The sequence below is a fragment of the Ursus maritimus genome, unplaced genomic scaffold (genome assembly GCF_017311325.1).
Source record: "Ursus maritimus isolate PB19 unplaced genomic scaffold, ASM1731132v1 scaffold_29, whole genome shotgun sequence".
Classification (NCBI taxonomy): Eukaryota; Metazoa; Chordata; class Mammalia; order Carnivora; family Ursidae; genus Ursus; species Ursus maritimus.
Window position 1 is genome coordinate 10357079 of NW_024425452.1, and position 14691 is coordinate 10371769.

The 14691-nt window shown below is 41.6% G+C and overlaps 1 protein-coding gene across 1 annotated transcript in view; it reads right to left on the bottom strand.

Annotated features, from left to right (window-relative positions):
* PKHD1 (PKHD1 ciliary IPT domain containing fibrocystin/polyductin) overlaps positions 1-14691 on the bottom strand; it is a 431701-nt gene that overhangs the window by 258822 nt on the left and 158188 nt on the right. Inside the window, 4 exon segments of the mRNA XM_040643571.1 lie at positions 1273-1464; positions 3760-3917; positions 4521-4731; positions 8035-8048. Coding sequence (XP_040499505.1) covers positions 1273-1464; positions 3760-3917; positions 4521-4731; positions 8035-8048 — 575 coding nt within the window.

Below are 14691 nucleotides of genomic sequence, written 5' to 3' on the forward strand. Positions count from 1 at the left end.
GGTGACTGCTACCCTGACTGCTACTGGAGCTCGTCCCACATCAAACTTTCTGCAGCACTATAAGCACCAGGAGACCAAAGAACAAGAGAGTAGGGCACAAGGATAGTGATCATCCCAGTGTGCTAGGGAAGGGGCCATAATAGGAACTATCTCCCTAAATGAATGTCAAAAATAAATAATGTGGAGAAGATCTGGAAAATTAGGATAAATAGACATTCTTGGTATGCAGATGATTTGAGGTGAGAAAAAAAAATGCTGCAGTTACTACAATTCTGCTCTCAAGGACCTCAAGGATTACTTTGTTATTACCTGCTGAAATCCTAGCACCTCTCTAGACCTGCCTGAACCACCAAGTATGCCCTGATACTCTATAAGACACCACCCCCAGAGCACCACCCCTTTCCATGAAGGCAAAGCTTGAATGTGTGAGTGTTGGAGGAGCTGGGGGTGGGGAGGGTGATTCAGAAAGGGAGCTGCTATCCTCAATACTTAGCATCTCTGGCTCTCTGCATGTCCAAACCCGGTATTGGATTTTTGCCCTGGATGATCTTATGTCTCTCCAACTTTGGTTTCAGAACCTTTATCTACATCCGGTTATATTCTTCTTTTCTGGTTCTGTTCTTGTTTTTCACCTAGTTGTTCTCACCCGCATTTGATGTTTCCTGCTCCCTTCCTGTATCTTCAGCTCTGGCCAAGATAGGCACACTCTGCCTGCTCGATGTGCCCAGGAAAAGTACCTGGTTCTCAGCCCATTCTCCCCCATTTTCCCAGGCAGAAGATTCCTCTGAGTTAGGACACCTTCATATGGAAATGCTTTCTGCTGTGTCTGGGCTCTCACAGCACTGATTATTTGTACTATTCAATATCCACTTGCCTGTAGTCACAAAGCTAGTAAATGACAGAAGCGGGATTCAAAATACAGATTCGTGTGGTTCACTCCATGTCTATTGAACTATAGTGATGTTTCTCAGCGTGTACACCTTAGACTCCTTGTTCCGGAATCACAAGGCTTGTTTTAAAAAATTCAGATTGCTAGGCCTACCTTAGAACAGAATTTGTCAGGGCAGAGTCTATAACCCTAAATTTTAGTGAGCCTCCCAAATAGTTTTTGTTAGGCATACTGAAATTGGAGAACCCCAGATCTAGAGTATAAATTATCCACCTTTCAACCCCCCGTGTCCCCATCTGTCACCTATCATGACCCCTGCATGTACAGCCTTGAACATGGAAGAAGAGAGGAAAATGAGAAGTCATAGGCCTGGACCTGCTTACCTCTCATAGCTCCCACCAGAGTCAGTGAGCTCAGATGCTTACGGAAGGCTTGCCCCAACACCCGAAACTGCACTCCCTTCAACTGCACCCGGCTGGGCTCCTCTGGGAAAGACTGAACAATGACTCTGGCCCCCAGATCCCTGGATCCCAGCATCTTCTCACTCTTGGAATATAAACAGTCCTGCAAATTCCCTGAAACACAGAATGAAGTCGGGAGGACCTGAAGCATGAGCAATGTGCTTCTAGACAAATCATCCAGTGTGAAGGATACTGTCAGGGCAAGGGACAAACCATTATTGTTTGTTTCATTTAATAATCTTATTTCCCTTTTACTTTGATTCTCCTCTTTGGATTATTAATTAAAACATCCGATAACTAGGACATGATGTTGCCTTCACTCTATTATTTCCAGAAGCCCCCATATCAATCACCTTAATTACTGTCACAAAGAGGCTGACTATAACCCACAAAACCAACCTAAATAGATGCTTATTTCAATCCAAAAGATCCCCTGGAGGGAGTGTGCAGTAAAATGACCTTCTCGTGGTTGATAATTGTAGGGAAGAAATGTGAGCGCTGAATGTAATCACAGCTCTTTTTAGTCTTAAGCTGTCCAATGGGGTTTCCCCTATATTTTGCTGCTTCGTAGTTTGGGGACTTGGCAATAAGGCCACTGCAGAAATGGCAAAGGGCTCCAGAGAAGCAGCTGAGCAGCATCCTCCCCACCTCCACCCCCAACCCTTCCTTTCCAGCCAGTTCCCTAGTGAGGACACAACCTGCATGACTTTGATACACTCAGCTACCATTGCAACAACAAAGCATCGTGACCTCAGGATCCAGGACGCTTTCTGTGGACATGTGGCACTTGGTGGTATGAACTAACCTCAGAATGGATAAGAAATCATCTTCTGAATTAGTTATTATCCATGTTAATAAACCAAAGTGCCACAAATACAAAATGATGTATCATTCCACAGTGAATAATCCACAGTAAATTTGCTAACACTCAGGAATAAATATATAAGAGGTAGATGGAGAGGTGTTTCGTTATTTGCACACTTTATCACAATTTTGATTCTTTCTGCTGATGATCCATAACATTTTGAGTGGCCAGGCCTCATATTATTTATTTGGCTACCTCATTTCCACACTTCAGCCCCACACAAAGAAAGTGCAAGTGATATGTTATTTTTTTTTAAGGAATGCCTATGGATTTGTTTTCTTTTAAGAATTTTGCAATAGCATTTAAGAGTTGTGATGAAATCAGGGATTTTTCCATTGGGAGCCAACAGATTGATAATGGTCCAGACTTAGAAGCATGGTCTCTCAGCAGCATAATCAAATGCAGCATTTTAGACAATATGATCTGAGAATACCTGTATGAGAACTACTGAGATAGTTTGAATAGAATGCAGCTCCCACTTCAGCAAGATTGTTAAATTTGGCAATCATTAGATTCTAACCCACGGTATCCAAACTTTTTCAGAACAACACGTTCGTGAGCTAAGTGACTGGGTGGTGAGGGTAGAATCAAGTCCCTCTCACCCAACCACATCCCAACATGACACCCACATGCATCTATGTGTAGACATGACTCACATCTTTAACTCCAGCCATGACATTTCTTCCAAGCTCCAGACACTCCCACGGACCTCTACTCAGGTCCTGGCCTGGCATCTATCTCGACATGTACAAAATTAAAGTCATGATCTGTAGCCTCCCGCTCCAAAAGCTGTTCTTCTTCCCATCTCACTAAATAGCCTCATCATCCATCCAGAGCTCATGCCTGGGAGTCATCCTTGACACCCACACCATCCTAAACCAAAGTTGACAAATGATATCTTCACAACATGTGAAAGCCTCATAATCTACAGCCTGGGAAACCAAAACATAACCTACTAAACTAACCATCCCTGAAATAGATGTTTAATAGGCACATCAGTGTGATTCAGTGCCTGTTATTCTTCTAGAAGATAAATTGACTTTTTCAACCACTTACTTAAAGTATGTGGTAGTTCACTCAGAAAACAAACCCTTAAAGCAGGGGTGAGGTGGGGGGGCTGGGGAGGCACAAGAACCCTATCAGTCTAATCAGTAAGAATGGGTTCCCTGGGTCTGTGACTCTGGCATTAAACAGTTTTCCTGAGAATTTTAGAAGGGGCCTGGAATCAGAGTTAAGACTTCCTTATAAATTTCCTCGGAAATTTAATCTGACTCTCTGGATTTAATTATTTAACAGGATTTTTTTCTCCAGAGAAATGATTTCACAAGTGGAAACTTGTTTACCTCATTTACAAGGTCGAAGTCGTAGAAGGCAGGAGACAAAATGACAATTTATCAAGAGCATTCTGAAAACTAAAGAATACTATGGACTTGCAAAGGTTAAGGGTTTATTCCATTTTGAAAGAAGTCGACATTACTCCACACTGTTTGACAGGAAGAACACTCTTTTTCACTCATTGACTTTCCAGCAAAATACTTCTCTACCTTCTGAAGCACTGGCCTCCTGGCATGAAGTAAGGTGCTCCCTCCTCTCGGTAGTGAGGTTTCCTTGTACGGTGACACTCCTGCTGAGCAGCACTACCATGACCTTTAAAACATGGCGTTCTCCAGCCACCCAGTTCTCTGTGAAGTTGTGAGAATATCTGAAGAAAAAAAATGACACATGTGAAGATATTACTCCAAATCTTATTAAAATAGTAAGCTACTGGATTAGCATAGTTCTCCTTCGGGAGTCTATTTCTGTACGAACTTAGGTACAGAAGCGTTGGACTATGGACACAAGTGTGTGAGAATTAGGTGCATTGCACCATAAGACGGAAGTTTTTGTTTTTGTTTTTTTATAAAGATTTTGTATTTATTTATGTGACAGAGAGACAGCCAGCGAGAGAGGGAACACAAGCAGGTGGAGTGGGAGAGGAAGAAGCAGGCTCCTAGCCTAGCCGAGGAGCCCGATGTGGGACTCGATCCCGGATCTCCAGAATCACACCCTGAGCCGAAGGCAGACGCTTAACGACTGCGCTACCCAGGCGCCCCCATAAGACGGAAGTTTTAGAGTCTCACAGGAAAAACTCCTTCAAGAAGTCTAAATCTTTCAAACGGTTCATGCTTTGTAGTTTTCTTATCAACACATCTAGCATTATTTAATGTCAAAAGACATCACTGAAAGACGAACAAGTGTCCAGATGCCAACACAGTTAAGACCTCATCTGCTTCTGTCTAAACGGAGCTAAGCTGACATTCAGTACCTCAAGGGTGACCTCAGATGGAGGTCAGTATTGTGCACAGCTTCCACAATGACAAGCTCCTCTGTGGGTCTGGCACCTTCGACACCTATTCCGCCAATAATGACAACTTCATCCCCGGGGCGCCAGTCCACGGCATCCTCCAGAGCCAACACTGTGTCCCCGGCAGAGGCAGCTGCTCGAAGATGGGTGACAGTTACCTCTGGGAGCAAACCTAAAGCCGAATGAGGAAAACTTGCCTTTAGACATTTTAATAATATGAGTTTGATATTATTCAGCCAAAGAATCCTGTGAAAAAAGAAAAAAGCAAGCTTCAGGCTTGATGGGTACCGATGCTTTTACTTTTTTTTTTTTTTTTTTTTTTTTTTTTTTTTGCGGGGGGGGTATTAGTTTTCTCATCTGTTACATGTTGCAATAAAAATAATGCAGGATTAAACATGGCATGGGGTGAAAAATACAGGAATTGAAGTCAAACTCAACTGACAAATCAGTTTTGCCACGTTCTTTTTTTTTTTTTTTTTTAAGAGTTTATTTATTTATTTGACAGAGAGATAGCCAGCGAGGGAGGGAACACAAGCAAGGCAAGTGGGAGAGGAAGAAGCAGGCTCCCAGCAGAGCAGGGAGCCCGATGCAGGGCTTGATACGGGGCTCAGTGCGGGGCTCAATCCGAGTACTCCAGGATCACGCCCTGAGCCGAAGGCAGACGCTTAATGACTGAGCCACCCAGGCACCCCCAGTTTTGCCACAATCTAACCAAGGGTAATATACTCAAGGATGGGCTCCAGCTTCCTCAGTCACAATGCAGAAGTAGCGAGGCTTTTCCCCACAGAGTGTTAAGAGGATGAAATGAGAGAACTATGAAACATCTAGCTTGGACCTTGCACGTAATAGATATAAAACAGATTTTAGTCTTTCCCTTCCCGGCATCACACTGTTTTGAGAATGAAATTTTACCACCTCTTTCTTATTCCAAATAAAAACAAATGGCTATTAGACTCTCCAATATAAAAGTTCATAACAAATCTCTAACTGAGAGACTTCAGCTCAGTTTACAAATGGGTTAGTAGGGTACAGAATCAAAATTACCTTGGATTGGTTGTCCTAAATTTTGATGTATTAAATGATCCCTTCAAACTCTAAGGTGGGTGTGTCCAAGATGGCTTCGCTAAGCAAAGTTGAAGACAGGGGAACTTGAGTCTCTAGAAATCTTGGTTTGTATCAGGCTCCAGCTCATCTAACCTCCCCATGCCTGTACACTACTCCTTAACTAGCAAAGAGTCACGAAGCTAGTCTGTCTCACAGCTTACTCTGGCCTTTCCCAACAATGGTCAAGGCAAAGACTTTTTTCAAGCCATTATCTGAAGCAATACTTCAGAAAACACATGGCTTACTCCCAACTCCTTCTTCTTTCCTCAGTACATTTCCTTCCTCCTTTGCAATAGATCATAATTTACCTTTAGCCCACAGCAACTTACTGTCCTCCCTTGTTGCACTAAAGTAAAGTAATAATACTTGAATCTCCAACTACAGAGGTAGCCAACAATAAATCATTTTCAAATTATTTTAAACTTCCCTCTTTATTTATGTGTCTGTGTGTGCACAGGCTCTGTACCAATAATGTTGTTCTAGGCTTAGAAAGGTCCCTAGGTTAATGGTGTAATTTCTGAAGTTTACTTGGGCAATAATTTTGTCTTGAAATAATTTACAGAGTTCAAAATTTCTAATTATAGGGCAGGTGGAAATTAAGACATAAATCATCCCAAAAGAAAATAATTTTAATTTTATTCCTTGTTTGTATGTTTTAACCTTTGGGAACAATAAAATAAAATAAAATCTATTTTTATGTATATGCATATATATGTGAATTTCTATGATCTGTACTTGAATGTCTATATGGAAAATTTTCTACCAAGCATAGAAAATGTTTATCAAAGACAAAATGCTCCTAACCTCTGTGAACAATTGTGCACAATACTAAATCAACATGCAAAAAACACCTACTCGTCACCTACCAACATGCAAGCCCCTGGTGGTAGGACCAAGGGTAGGGACAACAAAATATTTCTCAACTAATCATTCTTATAAATAACAGTCAAGTAAGAATGAATGAAAAACATCACAGAGAATTTTTGAAGTGCATTTTTAACTACTAATGCAAACATATGTCCTTTCAATTGTTGACAGAGCTTCTAGAAGGCAATAAAATTATCTCATAACTTACTCACTCTCATGGCAACATAAACACATGTCTATGTGTATGACCAAAGCTTCAAGTTTGGATGCTTCCTCAGTGCCTGCATCGTATTTCCAGCTACATGGCAGATACTGACATTTGGATGAGCCACCATTATCTCAAACTCATGAATGTCAAAATAATTTTAATCATCACCCGAGCTAGACCCTCTGCAAACACCTTTTTCTCTTCCAACGATTCTGCATTGCATTACTCTTTTTCTTTTAAATCTTTGCTAAGTTATTTAGTTACATCCCTTCTCTATTTATAACCTGCAGTACTTGTCTACAATACTCAGTAACAAAGCCCCAAATTCCTTTCCTGACTTTTAAGACTCTCCATAATCCGACTCTACTTGATGGTCTTTGACTCTGTAATATTATTCCAGGAAGCCCAGTCTGTTTACCTCTTCTCATTTAATAGGATCATTCCTTCCTCCATCCTTTTACCTATTCTACCCCTTCCACTGCATGCCTGGCCTTCCTTCCCTCACCTATCCTTCCAAAACGTAGCTCAAGTCTCACTTCTTCCACTGGATTTCAGGAGCACTTCAGCCCATGCTGACATCTACCTCCTCCTATAGGCCTTGTAGTGATGTGAGATTTGTACTTGAGCAAAAGGTCTGTTTACATCTGGGACTTGGGCATTCCCAGGTTTGCAGCTAGACTGTGGGCCATTTGTTTGAGTTGCTTTGCATGGGAGAAGCTTATACAAAGGAGCAGATTGAAAAACCGAGGATAACAGGGTCTGACTCAGATATAGGCCCTCTTCCTGAGCCCATGGACCCAGGACTGAACCTGAGAAAAGGGCCTGAAGGGAACTCTCCAGGTGGCTTTTGCACCTGATGCTCCTCTGCCTGGAACCCTAGCACTAACTCACTCTGCTCATTCTTCAGAATTAGAAATTTTGAACTCTTCTCCTTGGAGAAGCCTCTGAGACCTCCCGACTGAGTCCAACCTTGTATTATAATCTGTCCCATCACCATGTTCTTCTCCTTTCTAGCACTCAACACACTGCAATTTGACCTCTTACTGTAATTCTGTTTGTCTCCCCTACTGCACAGGACAGCAGGAACTATACCTACATTTGCTCACCCGCATAGCACCAATGCCCATCACGGTGTTTAGCATAAAATGGGTGTGCAATAGATGCGTACTGAATGAGGAAAATCATGACTGAGACATGGAGAAATAAGCACCCCAAAGTTTTGATGTCTAGGTGATCAGGTGGAACCCCAAGTGGCAAAGAGAGGTGGACACAATACTCCACATGCCAGGGTCTGACCAGGCAGTGAAAGCCTGCCCCCCTCAGCGCACATGCGTTCAGTACTCTCATGGCAGGTTCTAGCAGCAGGGACAGAGGACGCCCTCGGCACCTGCCTGAAGGGAGGACAATGACCAAGAAAGCCAAAAGAGGAGGTAAGGTACACGAAAGAAGTCTCACAGTGACGGCAACAGACAGACTAGCTGATGAACTCACATGACGTTTGTCATGAATAACAAGCAGCCAGGAATGCTGAAAAACGCTGAAGATTCCGTGAGAGTTGGGGGTGGGGAAGGGCAATACATTTTTTTGTTATCTCTGCTGAAATACGCAGGCTGAGAAGCTCCGCCAGAGGTGGGTGGGGCGCTGGGGAGACAAGCTATGTAACCTATAGTCAGTACCATACATTTCAGTATTAAATTATTCCGTAATTATTGCAGTGCCTATGTCTTATCTCCCACCTCACCATTTACTACCTGAATTCAGGGTCACTGCTTTATATATGTCACAATTCCTAACCCAGTCCTGGGCCACAATTAGCATTCAACTAATAAGGATTTAAGTTAACTATTTTGAATACTGCCTTCTGGATATTCACTTGCAAACTTCCATCAAATATATGCCTAGGGACGCCTAGGGGGCTCAGTCGGTTAAGCATCTGCCTCTGGCTCAGGTCATGATCCCAGGGTCCTGGGATGGAGTCCTGAGTCCGGTTCCCTGCTCAGTGGGAAGCTTGCTTCTTCCTCTCTCTCTGCCTGCCGCTCCCCCTGCTTGTGCTCTATCTCTTTCTCTGACAAATAAATAAATAAAATCTTTAAAAAAAAGATATGTGTTTAAATGAGTATATAATATCCAACATGCTTAAAAGCTGAACAAACAACGCAAACATTTATTAAGAAATTAGAATAAACCCAACCTAGGCTAAGTAGTCTCACTTGAAGTAAAAACTGTTTTGTTTTCTGTTGTTTTTCTTTAGACAGATTGAACAGATTAGGAAACTGAAATGCTTCAGGGACAAGACTTGACAGTCATGAGACGTCAGCACTGAGTTCTGAAACTGGGGCTTCTGAGTCCAAAACCAAAGAACTGGACACATAATCGAATTGCCGGCCTCTGGAAATAACTAAATTAACTGTACCCGGATAGCTTTGGTACTCAAAAAATGATTTTTCTTACTTCATAAATGTTATTTAAGTGCCTCACAAGCCAAACCAGCCAGCTTCTGTGATAAAGAAAGCGTTGCCCACATTGTAAACGTGAGTCATTTCACTTCAAGAACTCTTAGAAAACCCAAGTTGGGCAGCTCCCTTCCTTTCTCTACCACAAATCAAAAAACATAAAAATACAGTTTGAAAAGCTCAATAATTTATGAATATGCTCAAATGAAAAGGGTTAAGCTCTTAATGTGTAATTTAATACAATGTTTAACCACTTTAGGCTTTCAACATTGACCTGTTAACCAACAAACTATTCATTTACTCCCACTAATGACTTCGACTCATAATTGTATTTCCTACAAATTATTGTCCAAGCATTTCAGTGCCATTCATCCATAATTACACAGTCCCAGAGAGCCATCTTACCAAATGGGCATGGAGAGAAAGAAAATAATCTTTGTGGGTTAACACACTTTAAAATCACTAATTTCCCTCTGTTTATTTTGTAGGATTTCAATCTTAATTCCAAGTGAATAACTGCCAAAACCTTTCCAAATCACTGGGGGCAAGGAGGTAGTGAAGGATGAGGAGAGGAAGGAGAAGGAGAGAGAGTGAGGGGAGGGGAGAAAGGAACGGAAGAATCATCTCATCAAAATGTTCACATCAGAATAGAAAGATAACGGAACTCACAAAAGAACTAGAAATATCTTTCTGAAATACGTGCAAATGATTTGCCCCTATTTCTGTATGCAGCTTCACATTATGCATAGCAAAACGATGAACGCTGCCGTGTGTGTGTGTGTGTGTGTGTGTGTGTGTGTGTGTAGATAAACATTTTTCATGCGCTAGAAAGACAGACGTGAAGGGAACAGAGTCCCTGTCTGCCAGGGTCCATGACCAGTCCAGGAAATGGACAAAAATTACAGATGTACTATGTTTTGTCTGAACCAGGGTCTCCTGGTGAACAGACATGGAGCACCTCACTCACACCAAAGGAGGGGTTTTTCTGGGATTGCTTCTCAGAAGAGGTGATGACTGAGCTGGGTCTTTAAGAATAAGTCCTAGTGGGCCAGGTGACAAAACAGGCAGAGCCCTCCAGGCAAAGGCAGTGATGCATACAATGGTGGGGGAGAACATGACACATTCGAATAGCTGTTATATGCGGCATGGGCAGAATGCACATACGCGGAAGGGGGGTTGCTGATGAGAGTGAGAGTGCACCCAGAAAGGCGAGCAAGACCCACTCAGAAAGGGACTCTCAGGCCCTCCCAAGGAACTAAGAGTTTATCCCAAAAGTAACCACCAAAGGAACACATGAGATGGTAACAAAGAAATCACACTTTTGTGAGACTAGTGATATTTTAAGACCATGAGTACACAAATCAAATGGAGGGGAGAGAATCCTTAGCAAGAAAAATGTATTCACTGCATATTTGGGAGAAAGAGAAAGAAGCCAAGTCAAGTCCTAAGACGAGCAAGAGCCAGCCAGGGAGCAAGAGAGAGCTCGATGTGTTCCAGGAACTAAATGGAGTTAGGAGGTTAGGAAGAAGACAAATGAGATGGCACGGTGTGACTGGGCGAGATGGCGCAGGACCTTGTTGGCGTGTTTTCAAGGACTTAAATCTAACTTAAAATAATTCCATGATCAAATCTCTGTTTTTACAGGTCACCCTGGCTGTTGAGTGAAGGGAAGGGAAAGTAAGAAGTCTATGTCGCAGGCTTACCTGTGTCCTTAACCACAAGGTTATCAGCGTTTCTTTGAGGAAAAAATGCATTCTAAGTTCCAGACTACCATCTTACAAGGGAACCCTTTGAACTCAAAGCATTCGTGAATTGGAGGCAATCCAATTTACTGTGCTTCAGAAGAGGGGACTCTGACATTAGCATTAATAGAAGATTATCTGGCAGACCAAAGAGATGGAATGGACATTTTTCATGTACCATTTCCCTCTGCCCCTGAGAGCCACTTGCTGTGATATCTCCGTTGGTTGAAGACAAAACCCGGCTCTGGAATCCGGCCTGAGCTCAGCTCTGTGTCTGGACTGTGAGCCCTCTGCATCATGACTGGTTAATCTCTGGTGATACTGACGGAGCGGGGAACATGTGCCCGCAGGAAGAAGAAGGCTCAACGGAGCAATCCTCTAAATGTGCAGATCAGCTGGCTGCATCCACAGCTGAGTGGTAAACATTTCTACACTGTGATGAAAGGTAATTGGGCATAGTCTGTTCCCAATGCTGAGAAGAAGTCTACCATTTTGTTGGCACAGGGCTTTAGACCAAGGCTAACCAAGGTTACTTGGATGGTGCTGTGAGCCATGCTTTGATTGAAGGCCTTTTCCAAAGGCATAAAAGAAAGGCTAACCGCAGTTTCTACCCAATCTGAGCTTTACTATTGCTACTGTGATTAAATATAAGGGACTGAGAAGACGACAAGGATAAAGCTCAACATACCCAGGAAACAGTGAATTGTAAAATACATGGAAACATCTGTAACACTGTTCTAACTCCTTCAAGGATTTTAGGCCAATTAAACAGATGGCATTCTTAGGCCCTATAGAACTGTACTGGCCAGTCCTTTACTCAGAGGGGCAAAAGCCTGCTGGTCAGAGCAAAAGGCTTCAGCAGTGTGTCTTTAATCCCCACTCCTCTTCATTGTCCAAAAAATTTTTAAAACTTCAGGTATATTTCAGACCAGATAGATACTATTTTTTATAATCATTGCTACAGTTTATGGCTTGGAGTGGAGGCAGCAAGGAGGAAAAAAGGGGCTAATTTTTAATAGCATAATTTCTTTTAGAAAAGCAATTGATAAATACTGTTTAATATAAAAATATACAGCTAAAAGAAGATAATAAAAGCATCCACAATATTACTACAACAGATTAATAAATCTCTTTTTTATCCCATCCTTTCTATCCTATGTTCACAAGTTGACAAAATTTCACATTTAAATAATTAATACTCTACATACTATAGAATCATGCTCTAATTCTTGACATAGCATTTTTGTAAATTCTCTTTACTTAATATAGTAAATACTGATATATTAATATATTTAACTAATATAACATTAATATATTCCCTTTACTTAATATTACACTTAATAGTAGCTGCATAATTTATTATTTAACATCATAATGGTATCACAGTACCCCATTTAAAAGATGTGTATTTTATATACTAATCCCTTATTTCTTTAAAATCGTTTTTTTCCCAATATTTTGCCCTCATGAACAATGCAGACGTGGACATTCTTGAGCCTAATTTTTATGCATGCTCATGGTCACCTCCTTAGAACAAACTCCTAAAAGTGGCGTTGCTATATCAAGGCATATACCTAGTTTTAAGCCTATTGATATAATTATCAAATTGCCTTTCAGGAAGATTCAGAACTTCTGAATCCACTAGCAGCACGCGTGAGCGCCAGTTCCTCAGACTTTCTACTACTTTGTTTTTGGTCTTGGTCAATTTGATTGTTAAGGGGAAAAAAAACCACTTTTGTTTTAATTTGCATTTCTTTGATTACCAAGGAAGAGAAGGTAGGAAAAAACCCATAAAAACAAAAAAGAATCTCTCTTTTACTGTCAACATACGATAAACCTGAGCCCTCTCCACATGCACTCACATTAACTGGACATTCGCATTAATGATACGGATATGCCTATTCACATTCTTTGCTAGATTTTAAATTTGTTCTAAAAAGTTGTTTATAAAAGACATTAATCTGTATCTACATTAGGTAAGAATTTAGTGTGTGAGGAAGGTAACATTTAAAATTCTAAGGAAACGCTGCTCTATTCGTTTCCTACTCCTGCCGTAACGAACCACCACACTATTGTCTTTAAACAGCACAGATGTATCACTTAATCGTTCTGCAGGTTGGAATTCCAAAATTGGTCTCACTGAGCTAAAATCAAGGTGTAGGCAGGATTGTTTCCTTTTGGAGACTCCGAGGAAGGAAAATCTGTTTCCCTGCCTTCCTCGGCTGCTAATGGCCACCTCGTGTTTCTTGGCTTGTGGGCTCTTCTGCCTTCAGGCTGCAACCCTACTATCTCTGCTTTCTTCAATCCCATCCTCTTCTTTTTTACGTGACTCCTCCTGTATCCCTCTGATAAAGACCAGTGTACTTACATTAAGACCATCCAGGAAATCCGTGATAATCTCCCCAAGACCTTTAACTTAATCACATCTGCAAAGTTCCTTTTGTCAAATAAGGCAACCTTCATGGGTTCCAGGAATTGGGACATGAACATATTTGGGGCCATTTCTCAACCTATCACAATTGCATTGTTGAATAAATAGTATCGAGAACACTGATTAGACATTTGAAAAAAAAATTAGGTAACTGACTTAAACGCTATATGGAAATAAATTCTAGATAGATTAAAGCAGGAGTTGCCAAAGTCGTTCTGTAAAGAATCAGATTGTAAAGAGTTTTGGGTTTGCAGGCCAGGCGGTCCACGTCGCCACTGCAGCATGACGCAGCCATAGATAATACCTAAACACATGGATGGGCATGACTGTGCGTGATAAAATTTTGTTTACGAAAACAGGCAATGGGCTGGATTTAGCCCATGGGCCATAGTCTGCCAACCCTGGATTAAAGACACTAATGTGGAAAAATAAATAAATAAAAGCACCAGGAAAGAAAGAGGTAAATTTTTATATTGTCTGTATAGGAAAGGGTTTTCTGGGGGCGCCTGGGTGGCACAGTGGTTAAGTGTCTGCCTTCGGCTCAGGGCGTGATCCCGGCGTTATGGGATCGAGCCCCACATCAGGCTCCTCTGCTATGAGCCTGCTTCTTCCTCTCCCACTCCCCCTGCTTGTGTTCCCTCTCTAGCTGGCTGTCTCTATCTCTGTCAAATAAATAAATAAAATCTTAAAAAAAAAAAAAAAGAAAGAAAGGAAAGGGTTTTCTGGGGTGCCTGGGTGGCTCAGTCGGTTACATGATGGACTCTTGATTTTGGCTCAGGTCGTGATCTCAGGGTTGTGAGATCGAGCCTGCTGTCCAGCTCACACTGGGTGTGGAGGCTGCTTAAGATTCTCTCTCTCCCTCTTTAAAAAAAAGAAAAGAGTTTTTTAAGTGTGAAAACAAAGGCAGAAACCATAAAAAAATACTTGTAGACTTGGTATTATACAGGTCAGAAAATGACAGAAAAATACTGAAGGGAAAGAACTGGGAAAGAAACAGGTTCTTTATGCCCCTATGAAGAATATTACAAAGGGAGCCAAAAGGGGTACAAGCCCCACTTGGAACCCCAAAATAACTTGAAAAATTAAGAAGATTGTTCTTGAAATCTGAAAGGAGTATCTTCAGTTTGTCTGTCTGCCACAGGTGAACACCAGCTGTGTGTACACAAAACAGAAGTGAGCCATGTGTGTCTCAAGCATATGAAAAGGATGGAATGAGTGTTACCTCCCTGTCTGGGCACAGTTCCATTATCTGTAAGATGAAAGTAATAATTCCAGTCTTTGCTACTTCACAGAGTTGTTGTGAGCGTTAAATGAGAGGGAAGAATGG